Here is an 18,829-nt window from a genome sequence, read left to right on the forward strand (position 1 = left end):
TGTTGTTTGGTCTAGTGCTTCAGAAAACGATTTAAATAAACTACAAGTAGCACAGAATAAGGCAGCACGATGTGTTCTGCAGTGCTCCTACAGAACCAGAGTGACTGAAATGCTGGAGACACTGAAATGGATGAGTGTTAGACAGAGGTCCATTTATTCTCTGTTAAATTTTGTAAAGAATATTACAGTGACACACTTACCACATATATTGTCACAAAAGTTCATAGCACAGTACTCTACACATAACTATCAAACCAGACATGCAATAGAAAAAAGGTTCATTTTACCCAAATCAAGATCAAATATCAGACAGAAAACAGTACTATACAGAGCAATGGTCAGCTGGAATTCGTTACCGGTCCATATCATTCAAGACAACTCAAACATACATTTCAAACATTTGCTAAAACAATATCTGAGAACTACAAATTAAATTTGAACTGTACTTGTGGGTCAATTAGTAATTAGTAATTAGTATTATCATGTAAATTATATTGTTGGTAAAATTTTGTTTAGGTTTTGACTTGATGATGGCTAAAATGTGATGACTATTTTTTTCTGTTTTGTTTTTGCTTTCACTTCCTTACCATGCACTTTTCATGAAATGATGAGTTGTTCCGTTCTGGTTTGTATTATGTATGTTTTGTGTGGGTGAGGACCCCAGGAAGAATAGCCAATGCTCATGCTAGTGCTAATGGGGATCCTAATAAAAACTAATAAAAAACTAAACCAAACGAAGGTTTGGAAACAGTCACACTAGTGACACATCCACAACTGCCCTCACCAATCAATTGTGGTTGGCAGATGATGAATGGTATGCTGGTCCCCATGCTTCTTACCAAGGAACCTGTACAATCCACATGCGTACAGCTGACAGTGTGTGGATGCAAGGAAAGTGGAAGTCAGTGCAGTACCAGACAGTGTCTCTGTCGCAGAAGAGGACTGTATTGCAGTGGGGCGTGTGGATGTGCTCGTGCAGCGTGGTGCATGAACTCCAATGACATTCAAGAGACTAACGGTGAAGAAACCGATCTTGATCTGGATGTTGTGGTGCGGCCACCAGAAAAAAGCACATCAACAACGAGATCTTCAGTGTGCGATGCTCAGCCCTCCACATCAGCATGTGTACTGAGGGCGCAGGGGCATACAGATCGCCGTCTGTAACCAGCAAACATTGAGTCTGAAATGCCTTCTAGGTCCTAACGGTATGTACCTGAGATTCTAGACTTACCAAGTTTACTACCTTGCTGTGCATCCAGTTGTTGTGCCATTCTCCCCTTGTGTCTCTTTCCTTCTCATTGTCTCATGTGCCCCATTGGCCTGTCCTCATCCTCGTAGACACCAGGATTCTAGTGCCCCACACTGCCTTGACTATACCTCGTCTATAAATTTCCCTCCCTCTTCCAAATAAACACGCCTGTTGGCTTGAACATGCCTAACCCCTGAGTTGCTCTGGTTCCTTCCGACCCTAACACTGGATTCATTTTATTGTTTTAGTTTTTATTTAATGTTTTATGTAATATCTTGTATACATACAATGGTTCCATTACTGGGAAGATGATCCTTAGTAATCCACAAAAATATTTTGTCTTATCATGGTATCCAAGTGTATTGTCAAAATACAACATTAAAAAGTCAAAAAGCATTAGCACGAAAGGTCACCTCGAGAATCATATAGATTTCCGCTTGGACATTACATTATTCAAACCTGTGTAGTATTGCACTGTATGAAATTACTGTGCTCTAACTTGGCAAAAGTACCTAGCATACATTGGAATCATGATTCCTAAATTATTTGGGCTACTATCTCATGTTTCCAAGCTGATATTCACTCTAAAAACATGTTTTCTCTTAGGCGGAAATTGAATTTTTGACTTTTTTTCAATGGTCTAGCTCTATTTTCTCTGACACAGTAACACCCATTTACATTCTGACACTTCTGCAGCCATCCCACTGCTGTCACCTTTCTTTTGATTCCAGGATTATCTATATGGCCCTTGTGATTGGGGAGATATTCTATATTTATTGTGGGCATGTCATTTCGAGCAGGCAATCTGAAAAATTGGCCTGAAATGGCCTCTAAAAGTCACAAAATAATTTTTCAAACTTGTCAACCACCCTAGAACATCTTACATAGGTCCCCTCTTACCAAAAAAATATGTTGACAGCTTCAACCCAAACATGGCAGCAAAAGTGTTAACGGAAGCACTTTTCAGGATTGGCCCCCTGACTATTATGTACAAAGTAAACCTAAAAGAAGAAACTAAAATATTTTGAACCAAAAATGTTTCATGTTTAATGTTCATCTATATTCAAAAAAGAAAACCCGCCTTTCATTAGGCATTTCAGTCTCTACACATTACAGGTTATATTATAAACTGGCCCACAGTATAGTGTGGTTTACAAATGATGTTTTATTTTAAAACATGAATAAGCATACACCTTATTTTTGTTTACCAAATAATGTGTCCATATAGCATACTGCATTAAACTAGATTCAGCAGTGTTGAGATATAACATGTATTACTGTGTACCATATATTGTTTATGTAAGTAGCTGCGACTACTGTGTTCATTGGTTAGTGCTGGACCACATGATTGTGATGTCACTACCAGGGGTATAAGACCATTGGAAGTCACGCCTCTTCTCTCTCTGTCCTCAAGTCTCTTGAGATGTGTTCTTATAATAAATAACGCCGTGATGAATGGCTAAACTTGAAATGTTGAGATTATTCACCTTTCTGCTGCAGGAGACAAAAGGTATAAGTCTAAATCTGCTAACAAGCAGATTTGAAGGTTAACATTTTAAAAAGACTTTAGGTCGGATACTGTCCTGTAAGAAGAAACCAGGAAATCAATACATTTTTGGGACAAATTAAATCCAGGAGATAAGCAATGTATTTATTGAATTGTATCTGTGATATAGGCCTACCAATAGACTAATTTTCATCTGCTATCATTATTTTCAATATAGTGTAAAACGTACTTCGGCAAATCAGGAGTCATTTTAACATGCTGCCATGCAACAGTGCAGAATGAGCTACTGCAGGGCTTCATTCAGTGCCATTAATGCAACGCTACAGTTTACATGTACATGGGGAAAGAAAACGTTTGGAATAAGGTGCATTTATGGATAAATGTGTTCTAAAATATGGTCTGATCTTCACCTTAGTTAGCATAATCAACAAACACTATCTGTTTTACTAATATCACACAAATTGTTGCTTTGTTCTTGTCCATATTAAAAAAGGTAATTCAAAGATTCACATTGTAGGTTGGAAAATGTGAACCCCGCCTAGACTATAACGCAGACCAACTGAGTGAGGAGTTAGCAAACATCTTTTTAATCAGTGAAACAAGATTAGAAGTGTTGTTCGAGCTATTTTGACTTATAATAATCACTTTTTAAAAAACATTAAACATTTTGAGCTTGCTATACACAAGCATCTGCTGATGTGAACCACACTGTAAAAAAAAGATCCTAATTTGACAGGAAATAACTGTACATTTTTATAGTAATTATCATGTTTTTTTTAAATAACTTACATATATTAACTATAAATTAACAACCCAAAACATTATTTTAAGTATTTTGACAATTACAACAAATAACATTTATTTTATTTTAAGTACATTTACTATATAATATTTACAGTATTTTTGCACTTTCAGAAAATACATGCAGATGTACGTAAAATAAAAATGATTATCTGTAATTAATAGGGCTGTCAGTCGATTAAAAATATTTAATCGCGATTAATCGCATGATTTTCCATAGTTAATCTCGATTAATCGCAAATGAATCGCACATTTTTTATCTGTTCTAAATGTACCTTAGAGGAATAATACTCTTATCAACATATGAGTGGACAAATATGCTTTATGCAAATGTTTATTATCATTTGAACGATGACAAATATTCTCATGAATATGAAAAACACAACAACCTCTGAACATTACAAATATTCGCCTCAATTCAATCTGGAACCTCTCTCATACAATAATAATACAATACAAAGTGTGTGTGTGTGTGTGTGTGTGTGTGTGTGTGTGTGTGTGTGTGTGTGTGTGTGTGTGTGTGTGTGTGTGTGTGTGTGTGTGTGTGTGTGCGTGTGTGTGTGTGTGTGCAATTTTCCAAACTCACATTGGTTTTCGCATTATCAGCCTGCAGCACGGAGCAGAAATCAGCAGGGCTGCCTGCACTGAGTGTGTGTGTGTGGATTGGTCAATTTGGACCAATCAGCGGGGGCTTAACGTAACGGCTCCGCGGACGTAACGTAACGGCTCCACGGATTGGCCCATTTAGTTCCGGGTACGTGCTTTCGTAAGCACGTACCCGGAAGAATCAAATGGATGATGACGTCATGATGACGTTTCACCAACGAGGCGTTTTGGGGAGGTATTTTCCGTTTTAGAGTTTTACTCGCTACAGGGTGTACTTTGAGGGTTTTGACTCTGCACACCGTTTACATGCAGAAAAACCTTCATAACACACAAGGGGACGGGTAATAACCGGAAAAGCATGACATGTGACCTTTAAAATGTTAAAAAAATCTTCCCGGGGGGGCATACCTCCGGACCCCCCTAGAGGATGTGACGTCCACCCCCCATTCTATTGTGTATTCCTTGGATACTCTATTGATCTTTATCTTTTCTATTGTACGATTCTCTGGCTGGGGCGCCAACTCAAATCTCGCCTAGGGCTGCAAATTGTCTAGAGCCGGCCCTGGTTGGAGCTATGTGCAACTCAAGGCATATGCTCGAACGGGAGCTGCCTGGACGCTGTGATCATGTTGCGCACACTACCCGTGCTGAGTGTGCTGACTTTCCCCACAATGTCCCACTGTCTGGCTACCTGCATAAAGTGCACTGCTCGGCGCAGTTGTCGGCGAAATGTCACTCCTCTGTTTTCATTTAAACCAACACACTCTCACTCCATAATCGTCCAGGAGCGACGTTTGGTCAGGGTCCCGTGGCGTGCAATTGTGACGCTCCTAGGCTCCTTCAGCTTCATAAAGGGACGCGAATAGCTTTCAACTGATTGCAATGTATTCCCATCTTCTGCAGGATTTGACGCTCATGGAAGCACGGCATTCGTTTGTGTCGGCTGCCCTTAAAGGCAATGTGAGCGTCCATTCCCATTGGATAACGGAGAATTGTACACCCGGAAGTAAGTATTCCCCTTACTGTCGATTGATTTTACAGTGATATCTGCACTACTCATCAACTAAAAAACACCAGATTATCCTTGTTAATTACACAACATTGATTGGTTTAAATTGTGTGCAATGCTTTTGTATTTTCCCCCTTTGATTCGGAGAAACAAATATTTTTTCGGAGTAAAGGATGGCAGAAGACACTACACTACCCAGAATCCCCAGCTATCGTTTAGGACTGCATCATGGGCTCTGTTTGACAAACCCCGTGATTAGTTCTCAAGCTCTGTGATTGGTTGACCTCCAACTGCATTCCATATGAAAAATAACGTTTCGTAAAAGATAACATCATACTTTATTCAGCAGTGCTTGCTTTACTCTTTGAAAGTCATCACGTGAATGCATTGTAATATATGGTTCGGCTGCATTAAATATATTACACATCTGTCGTATAGTTCTTTATTTGTATTTATCTACAGAGATGGGGCTCAGAATAGACCGGAAACTATTCTTTTAACGTTCAGTTTGAATTTCACAATAAAGTTAGTAGTAATATTTTGTTTTGATATTATTGTTTTTTATTAACTACTAGACCGCTGGGTCATGTTAAGACCATCTTTTCTGTGTTGCTGTGGGTTTTTTCCATCGCTTTTGTGTTACAAATATCAAAACAATAACTAAATATATCCGTCGTAAACTAAACCGGGGTTGCGTTCCGATAATCCAAAAATCAGCTCCTAAATTCTAACCCTATCGTCTATTTCTTGACCTCTGAGTGAAACGTCACGGGGTTGTGGATAGGAGAATTCAAAAGGACTTAGGAGAAGAGACTGCGGTACATTAGAGAATCCGACTGCACTTTCACTATCCGACGTGTTTATGATGCGCCAGCGGACGTCATTGTGTGCGTCTGCTGCTGTGGGGAAACTATGGAAACTAGAGTTTTCTATACAGCGGACTACAACATGGATGTTTAATAAGAACGAGGGACTCATATCGAGACTCTGCACCGTGCTCTGATGCTGTTGCTTTATGCTTTATGAACGTGGACAACAGAGAAACATATTCTTCATGACCAAAGTTGGAATTGAAATAAAAAAGGAAAGTGATACTTATGCTCGTCACCCTCTCCCTCCGGTCCACATTAATAGAGAGGCGAAGTCCCTCCCTTTCCGGGGGAGCTCATGGGACCCCGGAAGCGGAAAATTCTACATTGAATTCAATGGAGAGAGAAAACGTATCTTTCGATCCCGTTTGAATTGTGCCACGAACTACACATATGATGTTTGTCAATTTAAAAGAAAATGTTGCAAGTCAAAAAAATAAAAATGTGTCGTAAAACTGTGAAGTAACACATTTTGTTGGGTTAAGCCGCTCAGTGAACTACATGTCTCTGGTCCCGCACAATACGCGTCACCAACATAAAGATGGCCGTCACGTTGGCACATTTCACCTCATTCTTTCAGAATGAGAATAAAAGTATAAAACGAGGTGAAAATCACTACAAGTCTGGGCATGTTGAGAGCTGTACATACACGAAAGGGGAGTTAGTCGGTTCTGTAAGAGCCAGCATGCGGGACCGGCTTTACAAGGTTTCGGTGAGTAACATGAGTGCAATGTTTAACGTTAATGTCAGTCAATAAGGAGGAGAATGAAAAAGAAGATGATGAACCACAGACCCGGCATATAATGACTGCAGTGTGCAGGGCTGTGTTAATTTATGTTACTGTTATCAAAAGCATTAGTTGACTGAGAAAACCGTCAAGAAAAAAAGTTTAGCGATGTTACGAGTCGACGAGTATAATATGCCCACGGCTGTGATTGACAACCTGGACAGCCAGTCAGAAGCTAGAATGCCAACCTAGAGAGCCAATCAGAACCTAGAACGGGTGTACTGTATACGGGTGTGTATGCTATGGATAACATTAGTGTTCACAAGAACAAGGTACACTCCCGTGTTTTGTTTTAGTTGCTCTTCAGATTGAAGCGGCCAGTTTTATATCGACTATATGTGTGATCTCCTTTTTACATCTCGTTGTGTCATTTGAGTTTATTTGCTGTGTGTAGATTCAAGGATTTTGGTTATCTTGTCAATTTGTTTGGTTATCTAGGCACAGCTGTGTGTGACTCCCTCTGGTACACTGGTATGTGTTTTCCTAATGTAGAGAGCATTGATTAATTCATAAACTACACACTGAGTCTAGATCCTGACCAAATCCTTTTTTTTTTATCAAATGTTTTTCAAAAATGTAATACACATTTAAAAAAATACAATGTACAATCACAACCAATACAACACAAATTACAAAAAATACAGAAAAAACAAACAATAACAATAATCAGACAAGAGGACAAAACTATGGAAAAATAAACCCTCCCACCCCCAGATCCGGACCATCCTTGTATTGCTCATTCAATCTATTATAGCATGTTAACAAACATGGTACTTACTTTATTTGTACAGATCTACATGGGAGAGGATGGCACGATGCAGAGCGCTGTCTGTGGTTGTGCACGGGGGATGTACAAATGCAGCCACGCTGCAGCATTGGCAATATTTGCCATGTGGCAGATCAGCTCCACAGAAGTTGAGTGCCAGTGGAGGAAGCCTGGCACTTCAAAAGTAGTCCAGCCGGTGTCTCAACTCTACCAACAGCAAGAGGAGACATACAACCCACTGGCCAGAGACATCGCCACTGAGGAAGTAGACTGGTTCAGGTCTGCACTGAGGGGCGCAGCGTGGCATGGCATGGCTTTTGTCACCTGAGCCAGAGCTGCAGCCTCAACATCAGGCCATTTTCAACGTGCCGGAGCTGGTGAAGGAGCATGGGGGTCGTGGGCTTGAGGCAATTCTTGCCTCAATGCGACTGAGTAGAGATCAGCAAGCTGCCATCCAGACAGCCACCGTAGGACAGCGGAAAAATCCTCAGTGGCAGTTACACAGGCAGGGCAGGTTGACAGCCAGCAATTTTGGTGCTGTGCTGAGGTCGGGACTTTCATCCACTCCATGCGCGTCCCTCATGAAGAGGGTGCTTGGGGGGTACAATTTAGACAGAGTCATGGCTGTCAACTGGGGAGTTGTAAACTAGGTGTGTTTGGCCAGTGTGTTTGGCCTTTTAAGTGTGACACATATGTGGTGATAAATGCTTCACTTGACCACTGTTCCTAAATAAAAAAAGTTTTCTGCATCGTCAGTAATTTTTTCCAAATAATTACCAATATTTCACAAATTCTTCATGTCAACTTAAGAGCACAGCTGTATGTTGAGTGTCAGCTTTGCTTGGTTCATCTTACTGGGGGCAGCTACATGGATGTCGGTGCAGTCCACAATCATTTTGCAGTTGAAGGCAGAATGAATTTATTATTGAATCAGAATGAAGCACAACTTCCTGTCATACAATACATTGACTTTATTTGTAATTGTGTAAAAAAATAAAGCATTGATTAGCAAGCAGGACCTGCAGGAACAGATAATGGTGATGGATGGAGCTGGGAAGAGAGAAGAATAAAGAAAACAGATCAACTTTATTATCGGATATTAAAAATTCAATTTCAAAACAAGTTGCCGCTCCTACAGTTTTCTAGTATGTAAAGATGATTTCACATGACCTATGCAAAATATCACACTCAATACATGTGTGTCTCTGGGGGGTGCATTGTGCCTTTGATGTATATAAATAATATACCATAACCAAATACTATTACGTACAGTGGAAATCAGGTTGCCAGAGCAGGTCAGTGTGCATGTTCCTCAGGGTCTCAGCAGTTACAGGTGAGGTAAAGAAAATAAAAGAGAAAAAGGTCAGTAACAACACTTTAAAGTAAAAACACTGAATAATTATCTCTTTTAATAATTTTCTCTCAGTAATCACTCAACTACTGTCTTTCCAACAAACAGATTGACTCAGCCTCACTGTCATCACAATGACACATGTCCAGAAGAATGTCATGCAAAGCTCCCTGCCTGCCTGCCTTCCTTCGACTCTCTCTGAACTGCTTCCTTAGCACCCGGTGGAGGGCGCAGTAGGCTACTCTTCAAATGTTTCACGAAATACTTACCATGATGACTACTCTTACTGTTTAACATTTTGGTGTACTTCATGTAATAAAATAATAACTTCATGGTAAGGCTACTAAAAATGACAAGGCTAAGTAATGTAATGCTAACTAACGTGCTCGCTACTCGTCGCTACTAGCTAGGTAGCTAACTTGACTATGTTCCATGCACAACATGTATATTACCTATGATATTACCTGATATATCTGATCCAGCGCCTCCTGGTCCTTTCATCAGACGGGAAGCGATAGAACAAGCAAGTGGTATGATCACTTTTGTGATTACAACATGGTACAAAGCACACAGGCATCTTGTAAAAGTGAATTTATTGGAGCAATCTCTTATATTTATTGGAGGTAATAAATCAGTTATGAAATCTTCTTTTTTACGAGTCTCAACCGCTTGGAGCATTATCGCCTGTGACATCACATACGCGACCCAGAATGGGATTTGGGATTTGTAGTCTTTGTAGTCGTGTATCTTTCATAGTCTTATATTTCAACAGTTTTACGACAAAATGTGACTTTTTTGACATGGAAATGATTGTTTAAGATTGACAAACATCATATGTGTAGTTCGTGGCACAATTCAAACGGGATCAAAAGATACGTTTTCTCTCTCCATTGAATTCAATGTATAATTTTTCGCTTCCGGGGTCCCATGGACCGGAAGTAGATGGGCGTGACTTCGCCTCTCTATACAAATGATCCCAATACGTATGATTGTATGAACAATGAAAAGATCTTAAAATCCATACAAATGTATTTATTATAAACGTTAGCCTTTAACACCTATCACTGTGTATATCACCATTCAAACATGTTTTAAAAGTTGAACAAACCCCACACAGCTCAGTGAAATGTTGACTTTATTTGATCATTGCAGTAAAGATTAACGTTCATATTTCTCTTTTTGATTATAATACTGATGAACGTTCAAAACAAAACACTTTGGCAATTTACCAAATATGTTTTAAAGTGCTTATTAAGCACCGTAACTTTCATGATATAATTTCTCCGTCATAATAGTTTGTTTCCGTGAACGGCCGACTGTTGTGTGACGCAAATGCTGCGGCTGCAAGGCATTGTGGGGCAGCATTTTCTCTTCTCCTTTCGGTTAGGGAGGTCCAGTGGTTCCTAAGCTAAAGGAGGTTATAAAGGAAGTTTGAAACCTCCTTTCCTTTCATTTAGAGAATTGGAACGGCACTTAACATGGCTGCCACTAACGTACTTCCGGGTCATTTCACTTGGTTAGGAAGGTTCCTAAGCTAAATTGACTATTGGAACGCAACCCAGAAACAGCAGTATATTTTATTTTGTTAACACTGTAAACTTGACAGCTTTTTAACCCAAATAACCTACTGGTTAAAGCATGTTATTAAAATGTTAGAGTAATGCAATGCAGGTAGATTGTGTTGCTTTTTAATGACTGTTTAAAATGCCTTTTTCTTGATGTATTTTATTATTATTAACTACTTGTTACTTGTTGCTAGGGACGCTGCTATCGATATTATTTCTGTTATGTTGTGTAACTGTTTAATGGTGTTATCTTTATTGCTACCCCCTTCCCCATCAATGTATAGTGTTAGTCCACAGCGCAAACGTATTAACAAACGTTTAACAAAATCCGCATCTAAAATGTTGGCATAGATAGCCTACGTTATTTCCCCCTGTGCAATTCTCCATTTACTCAACAATAACACATAATTATCCTTGTGTTTATTTATTTGTTTGATTAATAAACACAAGTTGAAGTCCGTCAGGACCGAGGGTCGGAGCAGCTCATTTGCTTCGAGAATGTTACACCCGGAAGTAAGTATTCTCTCCGCTTCGCTTGACAAACCCCGTGATAGTCCTCAAGCTCTATGATTGGAGAGTGTGCTCCGAGGGTTACGCCGAGCGTCGAACAGTACTTGAAATGGGATGGAACCACGGCAGACTGTCCAAAACTGGATTTGAACGGGTCCACCGCGTCCCCCACCCTCCCCTTTATTTATTGATTCTTCAATACCTGACAAGGCCGGAGATTAAATATCTACATACATCTTATAAGACTATAATAAATATGTATAATATCAGTTAAAATAAGTACTACATAGTTAACATTGCTGGAGGTATGCACAAATATTGAAAGATGTCTTGTAATGCACTATTGAGGAACCTGCTACCCAAGTTTTTCATTCATTGCATAACTACACCGTTTGTGAATAAGTTATGTGAATAAACCTTAGAAAATCTTGAAATCTTGAAAGGGATGTGTCTTTAATTAATTATTAGTAGAGAATAACGAGTAATGAATATACTTTATAGGAATCTTATTAATATCTAATAATAAAAATAATGAAATTCAATAACTTGCTTTAATCACCAGGTGTCCCTTTCTATCAGCTGTGCACCTTTATGGTGTAAAGTCAGCCTATCTACCAATTGGATCAAATATAAAAGTCAGCCGAATTAGTGTTGATCCTGCAAGGAGACGTATTGTGTGAAAAGAAATGTAAGATGTTGTTTAATTGCTGATATATTTATGATCCATCTCACGTTTTCAGTGTTGGCGGCAGTTCCTCATGTTTGTCTAGAAGTCTTCTTATCAGGGCTCTATAAATAGAAAACTACGGCAGATATGTAATATTTAATGCAGCCGAACCGTGTATTACAATGCCGTTATGTGATGACTTTCAAAGAGAAAAGCAAGCACACTCGGAATAAAGTATTATTATTTTTTTTTAAATGTTTTCGGTCTGTTTCCGGTATTTGTTAATGACGATGTGATGTGAGATGTGAGACTGGAATTGCACAGGGGAAAATAACGTATCTATACGGATTTTGTTAAACTAATAAGTTTGCGCTGTGGACCAACACTATACATTGACGGGGAAGGGGGTAGCAATAAAGATAACACCATTAAACAGTTACACAACATAACAGAAATAATATCGATAGCAGCGTCCCTAGCAACCACCTTGGTAACAATGAAAACGTTCTGTGGACGCAATTTCCTGAAGTAATCTTCATAATAACTAGCAAACTAAGGATCATGTACATCCACTGCACACATAATCTGAAATAAAAACTCATATTTCTCGAATCAAATGACATCAAAACGCATTTTAATGACCAAACTAACTTTAAAATAGGCATTTTCCACCGAGAATCAAATGAAGTTCGGCCATGTTTTTTTTTTCTGCAGGGAGAAATTTGAAGATCACGTGACATAGACGCCAGCCATTGGAATGAATGGAATGCAGTTGGAGGTCAACCAATCACAGAGCTTGAGAATTAATCACGGGGCTTGAAAAACAAAGCACATGGCGCTGACATGGTGTAGTCCTAAACGATAGCTGGGGATTCTGGGTAGTGTAGTGTCTTCTACCATCCTTTACTCCGAAAAAATATTTGTTTCTCCGAATCGAAGGGGAAAAATACAAAAGCATTGTACACAATTTAAACCAATCAATGTTTTGTAATTAACAGGGATAATCTGGTGTTTTTTAGTCGATCGAGTAAAATCAATCGACAGTAAGGGGAATACTTACTTCCGGGTGTACAATTCTCCGTTATCCAATGGGAATGGACGCTCACATTGCCTTTAATGGCAGCCGACACAAACGAATGCCGTGCTTCCATGAGCGTCAAATCCCGCAGCAGATGGGAATACATTGCAATCAGTTGAAAGCTATTTGCGTCCCTTTATGAAGCTGAAGGAGCCTAGGAGCGTCACAACTGCATGCCACGGGAACCTGACCAAACGTCGCTCCTGGACGATTATGGAGTGAGAGTCTGTTGTTTAAACAGCTCCTTCCGTTAGCACAGCTAGCTAGCACCCGATGCTAACAACAACAACAATACACGTAAGGTCTCTCTCTCGCGCCACGCATACACACACCCTCCCGGTCCTCCCGATGGCCAGTCGGTGCCTGCTGGTGAGCGTGGAAGTGTGGTCTGCCACAAGCTGGCGGCAGGAGCGGAGCTGTCAGTATCAGCTTGTAGATGGTATTTTAAACTTGATGCGCTCTGAAACTACGGGGCGGCCGAGGACATAAAATACACATGCGTTAATCGCGTTAAAATAATTAGTGGCGTTAATTTTTTTTTTTTGCGTTAACGCGTTATTAACGCGTTGTGCCCCCCAGTCCTTAATCAGCATAGTAAAGCCAACCATGAAGAACAAAGTCATCCCAAATCCTATACTTACAGCGGCGGGAGTCCGCAGGAACATCGCAGCGGATGGTGGTGCTTGTCCTCCTTCCGGAGGACAACATGACGATAGGACCCCAAACCAGCAAGGGAGGGTCCTGTCCGATCACATCACCCCGTCCGATGCACTCATGCATTGTCGGAGACCATTCATAATGGGAACCTTCAATGCATGTACAGTGAGAGAAGAAGCTAGATTAGTAGAACTAGCACACTGTGCTGAGGAACGGGGAGTGGAGATCCTGGGAATCCAGGAACACAGAAGAGTGCACACTGATGACCGGATCGTGTATCGCAGAGTGGAGGGATGCACGTTCATCAATGCATCTGCATGGCAAAACGAAGCCCAGGCTGCAACAGGGGGCGTAGGGCTAATGCTGGGTCCTCTGGCGCGTAAGGCTCTCCGTCGGGTTTATCATCACACCGATAGGATCCTTATTGCAGAGCTCTCAGGCAACCCAGTAACAACAGTCATAGTTGTGTACTCACCCACCAACGTGGCACCATCTAAGGAGGTGGAGAAGTTCTATGAGGACCTTGCAACAGCAGTCCGAGATGTCCCAGCGCAAAACTTCCTGGCAATCCTGGGTGACTTCAACGCAAGGCTTGGACCAGAGGATGCACCCTATCCATACCATGACTCTACCAACCGCAATGGCGCATACCTCACGGCCCTTCTCATGGAACATGAACTACTGGCAGCGAACATCATGTTCCGGAAAAGAACAGGCAAGAGATGGACCTTCCAAGATCGAGCCACAGGTATGCTACGTCAGTTGGACTACATACTTGTGAGGTAAAAGTGGAGGAACTCCATCCTGAATGCTGAACCGTACAGCACATTCAGCTCTGTGGGCTCGGATCACCGCGTGATCTCCATGAGGGTGCGACTGAGCCTCAGGGTCCCCAAGCCAAGCCCCAAGATCTGGCATGACTGGAAGGCATTCACAACCGACTCTGGCCTTCAAACCAGGTATACGGAGGAGGTTAGAGGGGCTTTCGGCAGCTGGATTAGGGAGCGGAGCCCAGCAGCAAATACAGGAGATTCGTTGTTGCAAATGAGGAGGCGACCAGGCTATGTGTGCCCGTGCTGGACAGAGCCAGAACCTCCCTACGGTCCAGACATCCGGAGGTCGTAGCGGCACGGGGTAGGGTGGAGGAAGCACGCCTCAATTTTGAGGGTGAACCAACCTTGGAGAGACATGGGATACTGAACAAAGCCAAACAGTTTATCTTCAGTACCTATGACACTATCAAAGGGGAGGAACTGATGGGGAGTGTGCGAAGAGTGCAGGCAGCGCAAGGTGAAAGGCAATATGGGGAGGGTCATTAATGAGATGACTGGACGGAAGAGGACTAAGGAGCGACAGGTTGAGGGACACAGCCCAGAGGAGAGGGTGACGACCTGGTTCAACCACGTACAAAGCCTGCTGGGCACAACAGCGGATGGAGCTGAGGAAAGTATACCAGCATTCCTCCAGAACCTGCCCATCGACAATGGTCCCTTCACAGCCAGTGAGCTTGCCAGGGCGAAGTCCACAGTGAGAGAGGGCAAAAGTGCTGGGCCGGATGGCATACCCCCGGAGGTCTCAGTTAAAGAACTGTGATCTCGATGTCATCCTAGACTTTTGCAACCTTGTTCTACTGCACAACATGCAGCCTGATATATGGTCTCTCGCCAACATCATCCCGGTGCCTAAAGCTGGAGACCTCTCAAAGCCAGACAACTACCGAGGCATCAGCCTGACATGTATCACCGCAAAGGTTTAAAACCGGATGATACTGAACAGGATACGGCACGCCATCGACCCTCACCTGAGGGAGAACCAGAATGGCTTTCGAGAGGGGAGAACCACCGTAGCCCAGATTTTGGCACTAAGGAGAATGATCGAGGAGGTGAAAAAGGATAACCTGATTGCTGGACTGTGCTTTATCAACTTCAAAAAGGCATTTGACTCGATCCACAGAAGCACAATGGTGAAGATCCTTGAGGCTACGGTATCCCTCCCAACCTACTCCGGGCAATAGAGACCATGTACGCAGGAACAAGGGCCAAGGTGGTGACCCCGGATGGCAACAGCGAGGAGTTTGACATCCTGGCTGGGGTAATGCAAGGGGACACCCTAGCCCCCTTCCTCTTCATCATAGTCCTGGATTATGCGCTCAGGAAGGCCATCAGTGGACGAGAGCAGGATCTTGGCTTCACTCTAACGCCAAGGAGGTCGAGACGATACCCCACAGTAGTCCTGACAGACCTGGACTATGAGGACGACATCAGCCTGCTCTCCGACAGCGTGGGACAAGCACAGGAACTCCTGAACAGAGTGGAGGTAGAATGTGCCAAGGTTGGCCTTAGGCTAAACGCCAAGAAAACTGAGGTTATCACCTATAACATCTTACCGGAACATCCACCTCTGACAACAGAAGGGACTTTGCTTAAAGAAGTCAAGGACTTCAAGTACCTGGGCTCATGGGTCAACTCAATCGAGCAAGATCTTAAGGTGAGGAAGGCACTTGCATGGAGGGCCTTGAACGGCATGACCAGTGTATGGAACTCCAACCTCCCCCTTCAAATCAAACTCAGCTTCTTCTATGAAACAGTAGAGTCTGTTCTCCTCTATGGCAGTGAATACTGGACCCTGATGCCAACCCGGCAAAAGTCTCTAGACGAATGCTACACCAGAATGTTGCAAGCAGTACTTAACATCAACAAGAGTGTACATGTAACCAACAAGATCCTGTACGAGGGAATACCAAGGGTGAGCGAGAAAATTGCAGCCAGGAGAATGAGACTAGTAGGACATTGCCAAAGGCATCAAGAGCTGCCAGCCAGCAAAGTGGTGCTGTGGGAACTAACACACGGGCATCGGTCACGAGGACGTCCCACACTAACATACGTGGACGTACTCAAGAATGACGCAGGAGCACAAAGTACCAATGAACTGGCCAGATGTATGGAGAACCTGGATGACTGGAAGCGACGATGGAGGGCTCGTTTTAGGACGACCTAGAGAGAGAGAGAGAGAGAGAGAGAGATCAGAAATTTAAGAAAACTGTGGATTTTTGGATCTTCAAAGAGCCCGATTACGACGGCCAGTCAGGCAAACTATTACATTAAATCATTTGAAATGGACGATCGGGCTCGATATATGGGTTGAATTAAAATCAGTAGACGAGGCCGTCATTTCACCAATAATTGTGTTATCATGCCAAAAAGCTGCATGTTAGAGCCTTCTAATCGCATTCCTTATTGACATTTCACCTGATATTCTTTATGTTGTTTTCTACATTTGAATTACACCCAATCCTGCTATAAGCATGCCATGATGTTTAAAAGTAGAAACGTTTAATTATTTTTAAGAGTATTTAATCAACCAGAACTTTGTTTTGCATTCAGCACTATCATTAGATTTGGGCTATATAGGCCTACACTCGAATCCATCGCTCATTACAGAGTCTGTAAATCTTCCAATAGTTTTAAGCTACACCTTTAACTTTGTCTTTTCACAGGGGACAGAGGAAGAAACTCTGACCCTCATTAAAGTGAGGGTCAAGAGTGACCAACTTTTTACAGGCCGAAGGCACACTGCCAAGATAGTCTGGGAGTGAGTGACATTTTCCTGGATTGGGAACATATGATCCTTAGTATTTACGTATTGGTGGTTACAATTGGTATTTTAATATTGTTTGCTGAACCTCTGAGTTTAAATATCGATTGCTTTGTTAGATGGCACCTGTTGCTGCAGACCTTATTAATTGCTGACCAGCTTGAAACATCTCTTGTATCACTCAAGGAAATTCTAAAGGCCCTTGGGTTATGCGGGTCTGTAACCCCCACGCAGGTCGGCAAAAAGTGCCACAATTTGAAACGAAAATATAAGGTAATATGTTATAATTTATTAGTTTACTCATGTGTGCCTGTGAAACCATGGTTGTGTCTGCTCAGCATAGCTGCTATTATATAACTTTACCTCTCGTTTGTGTTTTTGTAGAGGATGAGACGCCCCCCAACCGGGACAGGGACCGACTGGGGAGAGGCCACAGCAGCCACATGGCTTTGTTTTACGGCCATGCATGAGGCCATCGGTGGGACGCCATCCATGGACGACCCTCCCTTCCTGATGGACTCCGCCACAGCTGCTGTGGCTTCTGGCAGTGGCTCAACATCCACTGAGGCTGTCCAGAGCCAGGCCACAGTGGAGGATGAGGAGGCCACCGAGTCTGGCGCGGACAGCCAGGAGGATGTTGAGCCACCCACCTCTGCCGGTTCCCCTCCCCGCAAAAAAACCCGCACATCCCAGTTAATACGGTTCCTGGAGGCGGAGGTGGTCAAGGAGGAGGACCGTTTCAACCGACAGCAGGCAGCCTCCGAGGAAACCTCCACGAAATTTCTCGAGCTCTTCGAACAATTAGTTCGCAAAGAATAGTGTCTGTTTGTTTTGTCTTTTGCTTTGGATTTGTTCATTTGTTGTATGTGATGTTTTGGATAATATTTAATTTTGAAATACATATTTAAGTTTGACGTTAACCCTTGTGTGGTGTGTTTATATTTCTGTTATTCAGCCAGTGGATGGGTCTGGTGGACCCGCTGCCTTTTTGGGTTTCAATTCAACACAATAAAACTATTTTAGGTTAAAATACTCAACAGATGCTTACTTAATCCAAATTCCAAGCAATATAAACAGCATTTATGGTTAATATTTGCCCTTTTATATTTGTTAAAGGTGGGGTAGGTAAGTTTCAGAAACCGGCTCGAGATACACTTTTTGTTACATTCCATGGAATGCTCTTAACATCCCGATAGCAATGAATATCTTAAGTGCTTTGACAAAATATCCATACAAAAATTTCATCTGTGGAACCCGTAATACTATAAAAACTACGGTAAACGGATTGGATTGCCGCCCTGTCTGTCAGCCTTCCATCTCGTGCACGCACAAATGTATCTCGTGCCCTCATTGGGCGTGCCGTCATTGGGCGTGCATTGCAGCAGTACTTCAATGACTCGCCAGCAACAGACGGCCACTTTCACCATGGCAGTTACTTTCAACATCGTCTACTGGTCGCAAAAGAAAAAATGTAACGGAGCAAATTAAGAACAAAAAGAAAGTGGAAACTAGGAGAAGTCAAACCAGAGTCAATATCGGAGTTGCTTTGGCTGTGTAGTATTGCTAACCTAGATGTGTTTAGCTTTGCCTGATATGTAACGTTACTGCAGCCTGCTCTCGCGGAGGAGGTGCTCTGTAAGGAAGTCTGAAAGAAGGGGCGGAGTCTTTTTGGCTGTGTACTTTCAAATTTTAGTGCACTCGAGCCGGTTTCTGAAACTTACCTACCCCACCTTTAAATGTAGGAGCAAACACAGTGGTGGTGGCTTAAAGCCCACCTCCGCTCTGCGCCCTCCGTTAGATGAGCCTGGTCACA

General features: G+C 42.2%; 1 protein-coding gene across 1 annotated transcript in view; it reads left to right on the forward strand.

Annotated features, from left to right (window-relative positions):
• Positions 1-17,835, forward strand: part of LOC307022768 (uncharacterized protein) — a gene marked incomplete at its 3' end in the record, with an annotated part of 36,586 nt that extends 18,751 nt beyond the window's left edge. Inside the window, exon 2 of the mRNA XM_079655661.1 lies at positions 17,401-17,835. Within this exon, the coding sequence (XP_079511787.1) occupies positions 17,401-17,835 (435 nt within the window). The remainder of the gene's footprint in view (positions 1-17,400) is intronic.
• Between the last annotated feature and the right edge of the window lie 994 nt (positions 17,836-18,829).

The sequence above is a fragment of the Notothenia rossii genome, assembly GCF_949606895.1.
Source record: "Notothenia rossii genome assembly, chromosome: 10".
NCBI lineage: Eukaryota > Metazoa > Chordata > Actinopteri > Perciformes > Nototheniidae > Notothenia > Notothenia rossii.